The following is a 17,773-nucleotide window of genomic DNA, read 5'->3' as shown; positions in this document are numbered from 1 at the left end:
GTACCAAGGGCGGGAGAAAAGATGTATTTATAGTGATGTTCTTATCTGCCCTGGAAATAAAATGTCAGGCAAAACCAAATGTAGCAAACAACGGATCTGTGTGGCTCTGAGAAAAGGCAGAAGATATGTGCAAGACGGGCAGATGCTTCGTCTGTGCTTATGAGTAAACACGAAACATTCCCCTGGGCTTTGTCTTATAAATACAAATTCAGAGAGATTGCGATGATGGCTAAGTAACCTTAGAGAGAATATCGTCTCCCTGGGACCTGTGAACACGACACCTTGCATGACAAGTAAGACTTTACATGTGTGGCTACGGGGTTTACAAGACCATGTTCTGGACTGTCCACATCAGCTCAGTGTAGTTATATGTTCCATCATACAGGAAGAAAGGACTTCTGGGAGTCAGGGGCAGAGCAGACGACAACAGCAGACAGCTGGGAGGGGCCATGAGCCCAGAACAAACTAGAAAACTCCAGACTCAAGAGAAAGTCAGGAAACACACTGGGGCCTTCCAGTTCCTTTGAAATGTCTGACCTTCAGAACTGTAAAGCTAACAAACCTGGGACATTTTAAGCCTTGGGTCATTTGTTGGAGCAGCAATAGAGAGCAAATAGAAGTATACGTTATGAAACCATATAAGCAATAAATGGCTCAACCATCTACAGATGAGCCAAACCACACTAAGGAAAATCTTCACTTTAATGCTCAAGATCACATTCCCAAGCACTAAGCTGCTCTTTCAGTTGAGCTGACAGAAGAAGGTGACCATGGCTGCCTTTCTCCTGCCAAGGAAAACTCCAGTTACACACCTGCCCCTGAACAGTGCAGCCAAAATGACCATTCCACTGAATGCCATGGCTTCCTTTCCAGATGGTTTCCTCAAATGATTTCACAAAGCGATTTTTTTCTATAACACCTGCTCGCCTCCACAAGCATTCTTTACGCACCAGCTATTGACAAACTTAGCAGAACAAATAAGCTATTAACTGAAAATAAGCAGGAAGAAAAAATCTTTCTACTATAGAGTTTACAGTCTAGGTTTGGGCTTGGATTGGGCAATAATATATACTATAAGTGGTTTGTGAGTATGACCAATAGAAGCAAAACTGCAGTTCATTTGTGTAGCTGCAATGGAGAGGCACACTACTGAGAGCTGAGGTATAAAGCGGGGGATTTGGCAGGGGACAATGACAACCTTTCTAATAAGGAAATGAGTCACCTTTGAGAAAAGGACTCTTCAATATTCATAGACTTCAGGACTTTCTGCCCAAAAGAAAGATGAGTGTAAGGGGACCATGGCTGCAGCTCTGAGGACTCTGGTCCATGATGAGGTTCCATATGCAGATAGAGATCATACCCGATAGGGCCACGGAGGCTTCAGTGTTTTATTCCATCCTTTGAGTCCCAAAGATCCTCTGCCACTGAATTATAAATCCTGAGATCTAAGAAATCATCCATTTTGTATCCTACATGATGTTCTAACAAACTACTAACTTGTGATAAAGGAATAATAAATATTATTATTCCTTTAAATAAATATTAAATAATTCACTGAATTATCAAGGTTGTGGACCAGGATGGCTTGTGAGTATAACTGCCTGCTGCTCTCCTGTGGGTTTGCAGGAAACTCCAAAACAAAAGCCATGTGACCTTCTGTTGTGGCTTTTTCCTTTGAAGGAGAGCTAATAGATGTGTCTTCAAACTTTATAGATTTTAAATTAGTCATCCAAGTGAATAAATAATATTTGTTAATGGTGTGTGGCAAACATTATATTTCCAAAGTGGAAGCTTTCTGCTCCAGCAACTTTTCCCTCTTCATGATATTTTTGATTTGCCTGTTCTGAGTCTGTCATACGACTAAACAGTGCCCCCACTTCCAGAAACAGAATGAAAACGGAGAAAAGGCAGAAAGTCAGTAAGAAAAGCAGTGGTCTGGTGAGAATCATCTGTGAGCAGCTGACATTTCATCTGTGTTTCCTCTTGAGCTGGTTCTTCAGGCAGAATGTATCTGTAGTGGTCCGCACAATTTATATCCCACCTAACAGATCCGTGTGGAAAGTCTTCACTTTAATGCTCAAGAATTCATCATATATTCTGTTATTTTGTTTCAGCACACTTCAAGCTAGGAGATTTTTTTTCTGTCTATATATTTTCACTCTTCTGTATTCATAATGACTTCACCACAGAATTCTACATTTTTTTCTATACCTGCTAAAAGCTAAGGAAGTCTTGGGTGTTTTGTTCAGCTCTATGTGTTTAGAACCATATTCTAAGTAGAGTTTACATTCACTTAGTGCTTGATATGAAATAAGTAGAGTTGTTTCCCAGCTGTTTGCTTCACAGCAACTGTAGTGATCAGGAGTAAACGAAGCAAGCTTTTCCTGTCAGTCAAACAGAATATTGGGGTCAAAGATGCATTCCCTACTAGAGAGAAAGGACCCAGTGTGGGTAGATACTGTGAAGCCAATGCAATTGGCAAAAGGTTGATTGATTTCCTACAGATTTTTTTTCCAAAGCCACCCCCAACGCTACTCTAATACAAAGAGCAGATTATGTCTCAATCAATAGGCCAGATGGAAACAAAACTACTTAACAACAAACATACATAATTTGCATGGCAACTCTGTGTGAAGCACAAGGGGGTCTAGTTGCCTTTTGGAAAGAATCACATTTCCATTGGTGTGCTGTTCTTTCTTAAACCATAAAGAAACTCATCCCAGGAGAGTCCAGCAGGGCTATTCCTACTTTCCCAACTTTTCAATACATGCTATCTCCATCTTCAATGAGGTTTCATGGCATATTCCTCCTCTTTTGTTTATATTTACCATCCAGTATTCTGTTTGCTTTTGTGATGTCTCCCTAAAGGGGAGGCAAGGGCAGCCATCACCAGGAATGTGCTCTCTGCATAACTACAGATGTTAACTCAGCCCCGGGGTTATGGTTGCACAATAAATACTCGAGTTATTCGGTGAATAAGTAAAAAATTACTTTGAATAGTTAAATATTATTTCTCTGTAATCAATAATAATTTAATACAAAGAACAAAATTCCATTCAAACAAATTTATTGAAGCTAGGGACAGAGAGAAAAACATAGACAATCCCCAAGGAATCTAACACCACAGCTGCCATCTGGCAGTTCCTCATCTCTGCCTCTCTCTGCATTGTCTCTGCTGACTAATCTGTCCTCTGGCCATCTCCTCTTGCTTTGCTCATATTACATTTTAGGTTGAAAATTCTAAGGTGGTAACTCTCTTTTTAGCACCTAACAGACTCACTGTACAAGAATAACTTGTTGGTGCCCAGTCCTCTATTTAAGCCAAATCCCGTAAGTGAAGATTCCTTGGCCAGTCCAGGCTGATTTTGCATTGCAAATATAATTTAGAGCAATCAAGTATGACTGGTTTTTAAAGATACATTAATATACATATCCTGTATGCACAAGACACACACATACACACACACACACACACACACACACACACACACACACACACACACACAGCAGTAGTTGGCCTTCTCCAGTATTCCTGAGAGATTTTATGCCCTGTGGCTGTCTTTTGACTCAGATTCTGTGGTACAACCACATCAGTATTGGATAAGGTCCTTGCTACATAAATTTTCCTGAAAACAACAAAATATCTATTCACTCCATACAGAGAAGGAGCCAGCACACCAAACAAAGGATTCCACCCAAGTCTAGCTTGGTGAACCGATGAGGTATATACTCTTGGCCAGCTATAGCACTAGGAAGACTCCTGGGCAACAAAATTCCCTTTTATATAATCTCTGGGTACTTCATAAGAGTCTTAGAAAACCTCATGAGGGTCTACCCTCTCTCCTGATGGAAATGTCAACAGATCATCTCCTACATGTGATTACAGTTGCTCTGCTGTACAACAGTATGTTCATGTCCATCCTAGAGCAAACAGCTGAACTACAGTCCTCTAGTAGTGATGAGTTCTGTTCTTTGTCTTCATTTATTCAACTGAGATTTCTCTACAGATTCTTACTTGATGTCTAATTCTAACCATGTATGTAGTCCAATGAGATCCAAAACTGCAGAAACCACTTCTAGACGCCCTAGGAAACAACCCGGCATTCTATTTTATGCTTAGATTTGTTTTCTGTCTTGAGTTTCATTTAAAAGACAAAAACTAAAACACAACAAAACCAAAAAATCTTTCACAGTAGTTTTGTCTGAGTCAAGAGTCAGGTTATATAAGTACTTCAGGACTCTCCCACAGTACACCCAGTCTCTCTTACACATATTTCCATCTCTGGTATGTACTGCCTGACTTCAATTAAGTCGTTCAAATACTGTGACCAGCATGTGTCCCTGATGGGAAAACCACACTCTAGGTGTCATGGAACCCACTATGCTTCCTCGCACACCTGCGAGTGTGCACTCTTCCCACGGGAAGCTAGCAGACAAAAGGAAACAACTCTGTGGTTTCCAGCACATTGACTTTAACGTAAGTGCTCGGCATTTCTATCTTGAACTGGATACTGTTGTGTTCTATAATTTAATGGAGAATTATTTATAAGTAATGATGAAAGGATGCGAAGGCTAACCAGAGGACAAAGGGATATACTTGTAAAAGTCTAAAATCATAACCCACCTCCCCAGAAAATACTTAGCATAAAAATCACAGTGAAATGATTGTTTAAATTTGTGTGCCACACGCAGAAAGCTATCATGGCTCTGCTAAGAGGCATCATGGGAGGAAGACTAAACGGAACCAAATAATTACTGTTATTAAATTGGGAATATGGGCATTTTCTGCTTTTTTCGTAGTTTCTGTCTTTTCCAGATACTCTGATATGCTTGTGTATTGTTTGCTGAATTAAAATAAAAAACACAGCACACGGATAGGATTTTTTAAATACCACAAGCCTTTTCAGAAGACACATTTCTATGTCTCTGTGGGAAGTTATTGCTATAGATGATTTTTAAAGGTTTTCATTATATATATATATATATATATATATATATATATATATATATAAAAATTATACAGCATATTTCCCAAGTGTTTTATGTTCCCAAGCATGTAATTCCACGGTTTTTATTCTTTTTCTTTCAAAAACACAGCTAGAGCTCTGATCTTTTTTTTTTTTTAATGTAGGTTCATTTTAAAGGATGGTCCCATACCAGCCCTAGAACAGGTTCATTTTTTGTCTTGGATTTTTTTTTGTCAAACTTTCAAGAGAGTTTCTTGGGTTATGGGCATGCTTGTAGATTTGCTTTTTCTTTCCAAATATCTCCATCTTACACTGTGAAGCTCTGCCAAAAATTCTTAAGACGTTTAGTTTTTCTTTTGGCATAGAGGAAGAAAGTGTCTCAAGTGTTTCCTTGGCCTGACCCTGGTGAGACAAATGGGCTCTATTCTGTGTGAGCCTGCACGGGCTGGAATGCAGAAAAACAGGAAGGAATCATAAGTCAGGGTTAGTAAATAAGGAAGGATCAGTCCTTCTCCAAACTGTGCCAACCCTTCCAGGCTTTGTCACCTTCAGAGTAAGTGGAGACAAACATTGTCTCATCTTTGTGTAAATAAAACAGTCTGTTCTGGAGCCAGGTTAAAGCCATAGTTTGGTAAGAGAGCTATTCTTTTCTTTTCTTTTTTTTTAACCACTTTACCTGTACAGTTTATGTTGATATAATGGGTACTCCCAACTTAGCCCTCCCCTGCAGCCCTGTTTGCCCCTTTCCATCTTAACACTTGAAATACTTCCTTTCTTCCTGACAACATGCCTCAACATATACCTTAGAATAGAGTATGTTTTATCCACATTAACATTTATTTAAATTTGTTTTCTTTTAACCACTGACACAACATAATCAAACCTGAAATGAAAATCAGAAATCTTTATCTTTCCCATGTTTGATAATTAACTAGCTTTATACCTTGGTCTGTGTCTTTTTTTCCTTAAAGGTAAATAAAAGAGGTACTTCTTAGTAATCATATCTAATCCCCATTTTCTCAACAAAACCAATGCTTTTTAGAACCTTTGGTGCTTTCTTTTAAAAAGAAAAACTTAAAATTATACTTTTAATTAGAGACTAGTACCATAGAGAGATTGGGGGACATAAAGCACTATGGGTTTGTGACAGTACCTTCAATACACACTTCACTTTCTCTTAGTGCTCAGATAAGTCATGCCTGAGGACGCCTTCCCTGAAGAAAAGAGTTTCAGATGTCAACCTGGAAGGGAAAAAGGACTCTGGAATGCTGAAATACATCAGACTTCAGGTATTAGCTTGCGGATCAGAAACATGCATTGTTCACTGACAAGAAAGAGTCCCCGTACACCCTCCCTGCTTATGAGTGTTTGTGATGCAAAATGGAAGCTGGCACTTCGTTGCTATGAATGCCCTCTGCTGTAACTGGTGTGCAAGGGGAGAAAAATCCCTCTTGTTGGGCAGCCAGTTGCCATAGAATGAGGCCTAGAAATTTGGGTGGACTGTACCTAGCCACTCTAATGTCGCCAATGAAGGTAATCTACTAGCATGTAATGGCTATCCTAACTTAGACCATGTAGATTCATAAACACAGTTTGCTTCTCTGTCTCTGAGACTTGGACAAGGACTTTGATTTGCCTTCTTCTTTGTTGTCTCATCTATGGAAAGAGGATTGTAAGAATATACCTAACTCAAAAGATTATTGTATGGATTAAATAAAATAATGCATTGGCCTACTTATCCAGTTATTGGCACACTCTTCTACTGTTCCTGCAAACTAAGCTTGAAATCATTCCTTTCCCTCCTGGAGAAAAGGGGCTTTAATGTTTTTCTAGAATGTTTACAGTGATGACTTATCTGTCACCTTCATATATAACCTAAATTATCATAAATAATGGATTAAGTAGGACTTTGTGGGTGGATCTGGGCCCATAGCCACAATGTATAATCATATTATTTCAAGGAGAAATGTCATCCAAGTGCATGCTGCCTTCAGAAATTAACTGTGTGAATGGAATCCTTTACGAATTACAGACCCCATGTGGTTTTCAGCGGAAATCTGCCAACATAGAGAAAATAAAAGAAAACTTTTAAAATCCATCAGAACTTTGAGGACAAAGCCATCATTGTTGACTATTTTCTTTTCTGTAGAGAATAAAAATTAACCATACTCTATGGTTAATTTTTTGAATAATTGTAAAATTGTTTTTGTGATGAAAATATTACAAGATCAATGTTTCTATCTGACTTGTATCAACTAATAAAGTATAAGGCTTACACGCCATGTCAGCTAAATCCACTCAATTGTAAGAAATATTTTAAGGTCACCCTGGGGAAATCAAATAAGTGATGTGGTTTTTGAGTTTCAAGAAGTAATTATCGTCTTAAAAGATTTTGAAACGTGATTTGCATCTCTCACCCAGGTGATGAGCTTGTCACCGGCTCCCTTGTCTCTGCTCATCAAGGCAGCTCCAATTCTGACAGAGGAGATGTATGGAGACATCCAGCCGGCTGCCTGGGAGCTGCTCCTCAGTATGGATGAGCACATGGCTGGGGCAGCAGGTAAAGAAACTCTACCTGGCACTTGGCTCTTGTGGCCACTAGTGACTACAATGTTGAAACTGAGAAAAAGGCACCTTCAATTTTATGTTAGGTCGATGGAAGTTTCTAGACTTCTCGATAAAGGTGTGCATCTGAGGATGTTTTCAGAGTTTCCTTCAAATTGTACTGTGCCTTTATACAAGATCATCAGATCTCACTCAGGGTATTAGTGTTCTTATAACTATAACAGAATACTTTGGGGTTGGTGTACTTCAGCTGGCAAAACACTTGACTATTATGTACAAATCCCTGGGTAAGGTCCTCAACACCACAGAAATCCAGGCAAGACAGCACATGCTTGTACCACCTCCACCCTGAATGGGAAGGCAAGAGGAATAGAAATTCAAAGTTATCCCTGGCTACATAGTCAGTTCAAGGTTTGCCAGGGCTACATGAGACCCTGACTCCAAAAAAAAAAAAAAAAACCAAGCAAATAAATAAAACACATACATACGTAGCCATCCTAGAAGTAATAATCCAGGCAAGATGACATGGATGTGAAAATACATTTGGTGTGCTTAGAAAGCGTGAAGCTATGAGTTTGACAACTCACAAAGGAACTATACTTAGCTTAAAGAATTAGACAGCTAAGTGAGACTTAGGTTGCTTCTAGACTATGTTATCACAGGTATGAACTTACCAATGAAACTGTAGACAATTGCTCATTAAGTTAACAAGTTAAATAAAACTGTTGTCCAACTTAATATGACATCAATGGTTTTGGGAACTCAAGACTTTTGTGATGATGTATACCTATCATTCCAAAATCCAGGAAGTGGAGGCAGGAGGATTCTGAGTTTGAGGCCAATCTGGAATAGATAATTGTGTTTCACTCTAGCTTGAGATATAGGATGAAACCCTGACAAAAAGAAACCTCAAGGATTAAGGATGGTTTACTGGCCAAGCACTTGCTTAGTGTGTACAAGGTTCTAGATTCATCTCTAGCCTGTTAATAAAGAAATTAAAGTAGTGATGGATTTTTAGTGACAGGAACTGGTGGCATTTATAGTACTCATAAGACACAGGTATGCTGATGCATGTACCAGCTGAAACAGTGGCTGCCAGGGATCTCTTGAGGAGATGTGTCTGTAGAAGGAGTATGGACACAGCTTAGAGACAGCTGAGTAGGACCCAGTCTGATTCTGGACTATGTTACCACAGGTATGGACTAACCAACATAATTGTGGACAATTGTTCGTTAAGTCAACAAACTATATACACTTAATATGACATCAGTTGTTTTTGGAACTCATGACTTTTGTGGTGATGTATACCTGTAGTTCCAATATGCAGGAAGTGGAGGCAGGAGGATACTGAAAAAAAAATAATTGTTATTTGTTTTGTTGGAGGTTTTATCAACTGCTGTTGTTTTGAGACAGGATCTCACTGTGAACTTCAAGCTGACTTTCAACCTCTGCATCACTTTAGGTTTATGGGTGTGTGCCCTTATGCCTACCATAAGTACCTCATACTATAAATGAGCAAACTGAAGAGAGAGTTGAAGCATCTTGTGGAAGTTTGTCCCACTCAGAGCCAGAGAGCCATAAAATCAAACCTAAACCTTAAGGATGCACATGGTAGATAGTCTTGCTTTATATCACTTGGCTAGAGAAAAATAAAATCCACGTCTGAACTGCAGTGCACTTCCCACCTCACAGAGTGCTTTCCAGGCTGGAAAGATGCTCAGGCGGCCCTCAAGAGGCTCAGACTCACAGCCAGACACAGATCGCTTTCCTGGACATCATTTTACCTTACTGGAAGAGCAAATGTGGAGTCAGGAATTATCATGTACTCACCATCATCCTCCCCAGACATTTTCCAGGCAAGAAATGGAAGCTACATGGTTAAGAGGCTTGTCCAAGATCATGCAGTAGTGTAGTGTCAGAGCCAGGACCCAATCTCAGTTCTGTTGGCACAACTGAGCACAGTTTGAGTCTCTACAGAAGGAGAGAATGTAGATTATGTCTTTCTGCCTCCCACTGGCCCTTCTATCTGAGCTATGGGGGTAATTCATTTCTCATTATTCACAAGCCCTATAACTTAACCACCACCCAGATTTCTCTTATTAATATTTAGCTCTTGCCAAAATTTAAGATTTTAAGTCTTCTGATTCATGAAACTTCTTTTGCTTCTCCATCTTTGGGAAGAGCAGATATTCTAAAGAGAACCTACATCATGGACTTTGCTTTTCATATACCTGATTGAGCTGGGGTTGCTTTAATGACTGTCTTTCTGTTCCATTCTCTGATCACTAGTGAAGAGACTAGCCATTTCCTAAACAACACATTTCACTGTGTAACTTTTTTGGTTGCATTCTCTGGCTCTGCTACGAGCCAAAGGAAGGTTTTCTTAGCCCGAGTACTCTGTTGAAATGTCATGCTGTTTCTGCTTTGGCATTAGCTACTAGATGTCATGGTCAAACATCATTTACTGGTTAGTGTCTATTGTCTGGAAGATCATGAGCTTTGGCCACTGCTGGTGACCAACCTCCTTCACTTCCAGAGTGGTTTTATGGAGATAGAAGGTCCCACATTCCCAGAAACAACACAACATCTTAAGATGTCCCACTGACGAATTAATTGTTGGTTGTTTCTAGCCGCCATGTTCCTGTTGTGTGCTGTGAAGGTCCCTGATGCTGTGTCGGACATGTTGATGTCAGAGTTCCATCATGCAGAGACTGTACAGAGACTGAATGCCGTCCTCAAGTTCCACACACTCTGGAGGTTTCGCTATCAGGTCTGGCCCAGGATGGAAGAAGGAGCACAGCAGATTTTTAAGGTGAGAGATGCTATCTACATGGGAATTACACCACCACAATCAACTCAGGGCTTGTTTAAATTCATAAAACACAGCCCCACAGAGTGCAGCCAAAGAATTCTTCTTCCCTCCAATTATATCAGTAAACATCACTCATATATAAGTAAATTATATTTAAATAAACAAATTGAAATATACGAAAATATAGAACAAGAAATCCAGTCAGTAGCAGCCTTAAATATCTCATAGCCATCCTCAGGAGTTACCAGCTAAGTTTGGATTGTAACCATACAAGCATCTGGTTGTCTATACACATATAGGTGTCTAAGGTAGAGTGATCAGCACAACTCAGGATCATTTTGTTAAAACACATCATTTTACTGATGAGTTAACTGAGGCCTTAGAACCCAGCTTTTTCCTCTGATGTTTCTTACTCCTCTAGGGAAGCACTCAGGCCCTGACACCTACTAAGGCAGACTGTCTAATTTCACCTCAGGCTCACTCCAGCTCCTACTCCATCTTACCTCATTCTTCTGTGTCTACTAACAGATCCCACCTCCCAGTATAAACTTCACCCTGCCCTCACCAGTACTTGGAATGCCATCTGTCCCAATGTTTGACCCTCCATGGGTCCCTCAGTGCAGCGGGAGTGTCCAGGACCCCATTAATGAAGACCAGTCTGTGAGTAACAGGCCCTTTTTTCCTATATCTTCACCTTGCATGGGATGTATGAGACCATTTGGCCATTCTTGTCATGGCAATATAATAACACAGAAAGCCACAGTGACCCACCGTCTTGGGAATATTAGAAACTAGCTTCTATCAAGCTACATTTTGCTTTATTGTCAAAACATCAGACAAACAGGCATTTGTTCTCTGGCAAAGGGAACGTTTTCACTACTGTTTGTTGTTATAGTAATTAACCTGCAATGTGTGAGCTTCCCAGCGGTTAAATACATGGGTCCAGCAGGAGTAAGAAATGAAGGAAGCAGCTTCTGCTTCTTACTTATTTTCTCATCTTCTTGTTATCACCACCATCAACATTGCTACCGTTACTCAAGACCTTGGGTGTTACTGTGCTTGTACATATCACTGCTGCATGTAACATAGCTCAGATACTCAGTTTATTTACAGGAAAAATGTGTGCCTTTAGAATTAGATTATTCATCAAAACTACACCTTTATCATCTATTGAATAACTAAACTAAGAATAATGTTTTTTTAACTCAAAAATGAAACAGAAACAGAAAGAGGATACATTTACAGGCAAACCTATCATTATGTCCAAGAACAAATTCCATGGAATTTACATAAACCATGTCTATGTTTAATATGTCTCATACATCTCCTAAAAAGCCTCCAGAAAAGTTATACCTTATACTTAATATAAAAATATGGTTTCTGTTTTTAATACAAAACTCATCTCTTGCTTCAGAGAGTAAGAGATAGCTAATTCTGCACCAAATATTAGTGATATGGCTTAGAAATACATATTTATGCTACCCTGAATGAAACCTTGGGAGAAGTTTCATGAACCTCGATAGTCTCAGAACAAAAGAAAATCATTAATCAATGCATTTCCTAAATATGCTGGTAAGGAGATTAGATAGGAGATTTATAGAAGAGAGATGTGAAGTTCTCTGCTTCAGGGGCTACCATGTACTATCTTTAGCTTTGGGATTGATGGGCCCTAGTGGTTTATCAAGTTAAGACATCCTTGTTACAAAGGGTGTTAGGTCAGTTGCAGTTGTTGGTAGTTAGCAGCTATTAAGAGGACTAAAACAAGCCCAAGATAATTTGGGCTTTCAGTCTACAACATTCCTACTTTCCACAATCAAGAAACTCTAGTCAGTCAATCTGGAAAATCTTTAATAGCAGGATGATTCGGTGGGGAGATGGAAACGGGGACTTCAGTTCACACTAGTTACTTTGGTTGGTAAAATAAATTATTGATATTTTAATTCACACATCATTGAAAAGGTTAGTTGACTATATGCATTTAAGTAGAACATCTCTGAAGGCTGTGCACAGATGGTCTAGGTATTAGTAGTAGCGTTCATTGTTGGGCGGCTTATTTGAGCCTTTTTCTCCTCCCAATGTTATTTACTTACACCTCTCCATAGGTGGAATATCCAGGCCTGATGGCCCAGTGGTAACAAGGAAGGTACGCCTGTTCCTTCCATCACATGCGTAGCTGCTCAAGCATCTGGTCCACCAGTATAAATGTCTTTCGCTCTTCTCCCATATAGTGAAGGGACTCCTTAAATCCAAATAACTCTTTCCCAGTAATGGATAAGAAACCATTTCTGGATTTTATATGCAGCATTCATTCTTTCTTTTCTAATTCCTACATTATGTCTTATAACAGGACAGCTTAGCTACCTGGCTCTCATAACTCACTATGTGATCCCTCAACTACTGTTGTGCCTTCCTTAATAGTAACCTGATAGTCTCCTGTTAATATCCTATATAATGGGGCTTCTGTGGATGAAGCCAAGATCTCCAGATGTCTTTAGAATCATATGTGACTATAAGGCAACAGAGAGATGTAACACTGATGTTATGCTTCAAATTGGTGAGGAGAGACACTAGTGTTCACTAACCTTGCTCTGACCACTGACTCTGGCCCTACATCTCTCAGCAGCAGCAGCATGATTAAGAAAGGCATAAATGCTGTAGCCACTGCATGGGATCAAACAGAATCTTCTGTTCTTTATCTTTATCTTCTGACTGTGGAGAGTAGATTGGTTTTAATATTTTTCATTTCATATTCTACATTCAACCTGGGTAGTACTTTCTAATGTCCTACTTTCCATCCAATAGTATTCCCCTATAAAGTATTGCCAGTGTGATGATGTACTTATTGATAAATCCTCTTTACCTTGTGCTAAGTAGTTGATTGATAAAATGAGGTAAATCGGATAACTTATTTGAGAGTAATATCTCTTTCTTTTGTCCTTGCATGTTTTGTCATCCTATTTTATTAACATTAAATAATATACTTCATTTAGAGCCTGTTTAACAAAAGTTGTTCTTCATGTTGAAACAGTGAGCCGATATCACCCATACATGTAAAATAGCATTGTTTCCAGAAGTTGCAGACATTCTTGAAGACTTACATTAATGAGTATTGGGGGGGAGTTACCGACTGTAGAAATTTAATAGAAAATTTAATATGTACATTCTCATGAATTAGGTCATGCGTGGCCTATTTCATGAGGGCAACCTCCCACATTTAAGTGACATTTGGTTCACTCTTTTTGCCTATGATCCTGCAAGAAGCTTGGCCATGCCCTTGCTTTTTTTGTCTCCACAGAAATCCTTCTCTGCCCGGGCAGTGTCCCGGTCCCATCAGAGGGCAGAGCACATCTTAAAGAACTTGCAACAGGAGGAAGAGAAGAAACGCCTTGGTCGTGAGGCGAGCCTCATCACCGCCATCCCCATCACCCAGGAGGCTTGCTATGAGCCCACCTGCACACCCAACTCAGAGCCTGAGGAGGAAGGTGCCTTCATAGCTGGCATAGACTTTGTGGGGGACTATGCCACAGGGAAAGGACTTACTCTCAGATAAACAAGGATGAAACCATGTGACATGCTCTCCCCATCTCTCCCTTATAAGGAGAAGAGATGCTGGTTTCTAAAGTTTAGACTTGTCCTGTATCTAGAGAGTGGTAGTAACCTTGAAAAAATCCATCTGGTAACAAAGCAAGCATTTATTGTGGTTCAGGAAAGCTGAATCCACAATGCACAAGACAGCAAGTGCACTAACTCTTACTTAAGATGAGATAGTCCAGTCAGTGCTTTTAACTTTCACAACTGTAGATAGCTTTCTGCTGATTACCAAAACTTGATTCATGAGCCATTATAAATTCCTTAATTCTCTGTTCTGGTTTTGTGGGGAGTTTTAGAAAGAATTTTTGGTTTCCCTAGAAGGTCTTGTTCTGGTTTCTAAGTGTGCAGTAAGTTGCTTAAGCATTTATGGTCTGCAAGTAGCAGTACTGGAGAGTAAGCACAGGTTTACTTTGTGGTGATGATAAAGTCGGGTTATAAAACCAAAATTTACATTCCCTGTTCTGTTTGCCAGTAGAAGAAGTCGCCAATCTGACATCCCGACGGCTGTCTGTGAGTCCATCCTGCACCTCCAGCACCTCCCACAGGAATTATTCCTTCCGCAGAGGGTCAGTCTGGTCCGTGCGTTCAGCAGTCAGTGCTGAAGGTGTGTCCCACTGCCAACGTGCTGTTCTTGATGACTAATTTATTCTGAAGCATATTCTAAAATCAGGAATGATTTATAAGCTTAAAGCTTATATTTAGTTATGTGAACAATTTTTGAGTTCAAGGATTTCGGTATGGTCTTAGCATCTAGCTTTACTCTTTTGCTCAAACGTGTCTAGATGTCCATTTATTAATTACTAATTACACGCACCCTTAAATTTTCTTGTCACTATTTTCAAAACTCATTCAACTGTGAGTGAAATGGTCTATCTGTGTTCTCATGATTTTATCACACTGATCTGTATTGGTTTCTATGCTGATCCTAATCCCAGCTGTCTTGGCTTTAGTTTTCTAGCTAATTTTTATGTTGGAAAGTGCGGGTCCTCTCTCACTTTGCCCTTCTCTTTTAATATCCTTTTAGCTATTCCTGATCTCCTGGCTTTCCTGTGTGAATTTTACAGTGGTTTCATCAATATTCAAAAAAGGCAGATGATGTATCTTAGTCAGTGTGGGCCATATTAAGGTTTCTTATCCATGAACATGGGGTTCTCTGTCCACTCATACTATTGTGGTGTGTGATTTTTTCAGCCTACAAAGCTTACACTTCCTTTGTTGAGTTTATTCCCATTATATTTTTTGTTGTTGCCAGTTTCTAAGAACTTGTTCTAATTTCACTTACAAGAATTTTATTACTAATATGTAGAAATAAATCTTGATTTTTTTTTTCTGTAAAAGTTTTATAACCTGAAAATTTGATGAGATGGTTTTGTTATTTCTAGTGATATTATGTGTATGTTCCATAGTATATTCTAGCTATAAAGTCATGTCATTTGCAAACACAGACTGTTCAGTTCTTTTTTATTCTAATGCAGTTTCCTTACATTTCTTGTTATTGACTAATTAGCCCTGCTTAGTTTCAAGGACAATGTTACTACAAACAGTGACAAGATACTGTTTTTCTATCAGTCCTAAGTGGGAAGCATTTAGTCTTTCACCATCAATTATGATATTAGCTATAAATATTTAGTAAATGGTCTTTATCATGTCAAAAGAGAACTTCTGATTCTTAGGGTTTTAGTATTTTAGTCACGAAATTGTCTGCTGTTTGTCAAATGGTCTTTATACATCAATTAAAATTCTCAAATGCTTTTTATTCTTCACTTAATTGGCATGGTATGTTATATTACTTTTTTCATATGTTATGCCATGCTTACATTGAATTCCAAAGACAAGCATCTTCTTCATAGTGTACAGTCTCTCTTTCACATAGTTATAGATCCCATTTGACAGTACTCTGTTGAGGATTTTCACTTCTTTATGCAGAAGGGATATGGGTCCACAGTTCTCATATCTTGTGATGCCATCATCTAGTTTCAGAATCAGAGAATACACACCAGTATAAATTGCCATTTCAACACTGTTCTTGCAAAAAATAGATATATGTCATTTTCATTTTTATATATATCAAAGTCCTTTTAATGTCCTTTGTGAATTATTATTCAATTGACTGGTTATTTAGAATCAACGTAATTACCACATACTTGTGAATTCTCCAAATTTCCTACTGTTACCGACATCTGATTTCTTCACAGAAGAATGAGAAAGCACATCTTGTGTGAGTTAGATTTTTAAACTTACAGTGGCCTCTTTACTGCTTACACTCTGCTCTATGCTGGGTGGCAGTGCTTCTACTGACATTTTGGGTCTGTCTGTTTTGCAATGACATTTAAATCTTTGGTTTCCTTGTGAACTTTGTCCAGCTGCTCTCTTATGAAAAATTATATAGTTTCCAGTGATTACTATCAAATTGTTTCTTTCTCCGCCTACCTGTTATAAGAGTTTTTCTCTTAACATATACGTTATCCAGTATGAACTTCATCAATCCAACTTTCTTTTCAATTCTGTTCACATGGTTTATTTTTGTATTTTAAAACAATGTTAAGATTCCTTTCTTCCTTTTTAAAAATTTGTATTTATTTATTTGCATCCCAAACTTTAACCCCCTTCAGGTCCCTCACAGAGATCCTCCTCTCACTTCCCCTAACCTTCTCCTCTGAGAGGATGGCCTTCTCTGGGTATCCCCCAACTCTGGAGCATCCGGGCTTAGATCTCCCACTGGGGCCAAACAAGGCAGTCCTGCTGAGGAGTTAATGCCACAGGCAGGCTACAACCTTCAGGAGAGCCTCTGCTTCAGTTGTTGGGGAGCCCATATGGAGAATGAGCTGCATGTCTGCTACATATGTCCTGGGGGCCTCTTTCCAGCCCTGGGTGTTCTTTGGTAGGTGGTTCAGTCTCAGAGAGCTCCCAGAGGTCTGGGTTAGTTGACACTGTTGGTCTTCCTGGGGAGTTTCGACCTCCTTCAGAGCCTTCAAATCCTTAAGAGTCCCCAGTCTCCATCCAATGTTTGGCTGTGGGCATCTGCAACAGTTATCATCAGCTGCTGAATAGAGTCTTTCAGAGGACAACAGTTAGACTAGGCTCCTGTCTGCAAGCTTAACAGTATCAATAGTGTCAGGGTTTGGTGCTTGCCCATGGGATGGGCCTCAAGTCCGGCTGGTTACTGGTTGGCCACTCCTTCTGTCTCTCCTCCATCTTTGTCCCTAAATTTGTTTTAGAAAGGACAAATTTTAAGTCGAAGGTTTTTTGGATAGGTTGGTGTCCTTAATCCCTCACTGAGGGATCCTGCCTGGTTACAGGAGGTGGCCTCTTCAGGTTCCATGTCCCCACTCTTAGGCATCTTGGCTAAGGTCACCCACATTGACTCCTGGGAGCCACCCCCATCTTGGGCAATGTTATGATTCTTATACATAGATTGTGTTTGAATAAAGTTTGTATATTCATCTTTTTATTCATTTCATTAATTCTGCCCTTTGTTTGGAAATTTCAAAAAAAAATTCACTTAATGCAATTTAAATAAACTAAGATCTGTGTCTGCCATATCAAATGACAAAAAAGTCATATGAGACAGTTTGTAATGTTTATTTTTCTATTATAATCACTTTTACATTTATAAGAAATGTATGAAGTGCAGTGTATTCTTAAAGGCTTCTTTAAAACCATTGCCTAATATGCACCATAACTCTAAGCATCCCAGGGAGAGTTGCTACTGATTGTCTTTGTTCCTGAATATGAACAGTATTTTCTTGTTCTTTTAAGCACCTCATACATTTTTATCGAAAGTGAATAAAGGTATCTATCATCTGTCTACCTACCCATCTATTATTTTCAATATCCC

The 17,773-nt window shown here is 39.2% G+C and overlaps 1 protein-coding gene across 1 annotated transcript in view; it reads left to right on the top strand.

Moving 5' to 3' along the window:
* Nucleotides 1-17,773, top strand: part of Unc80 (unc-80 subunit of NALCN channel complex) — a 185,177-nt gene that overhangs the window by 99,392 nt on the left and 68,012 nt on the right. Inside the window, exons 29-34 of the mRNA XM_076932055.1 lie at nucleotides 6,149-6,256; nucleotides 7,389-7,527; nucleotides 10,163-10,344; nucleotides 10,873-11,004; nucleotides 13,640-13,826; nucleotides 14,408-14,539. Coding sequence (XP_076788170.1) covers nucleotides 6,149-6,256; nucleotides 7,389-7,527; nucleotides 10,163-10,344; nucleotides 10,873-11,004; nucleotides 13,640-13,826; nucleotides 14,408-14,539 — 880 coding nt within the window. The remainder of the gene's footprint in view (nucleotides 1-6,148; nucleotides 6,257-7,388; nucleotides 7,528-10,162; nucleotides 10,345-10,872; nucleotides 11,005-13,639; nucleotides 13,827-14,407; nucleotides 14,540-17,773) is intronic.

The sequence above is a fragment of the Arvicanthis niloticus genome, chromosome 3 (genome assembly GCF_011762505.2).
Source record: "Arvicanthis niloticus isolate mArvNil1 chromosome 3, mArvNil1.pat.X, whole genome shotgun sequence".
NCBI classification, from domain to species: domain Eukaryota; kingdom Metazoa; phylum Chordata; class Mammalia; order Rodentia; family Muridae; genus Arvicanthis; species Arvicanthis niloticus.
Note: the sequence above shows the minus strand (reverse complement) of the source record. Positions and strands in the feature narration are given on the sequence as shown.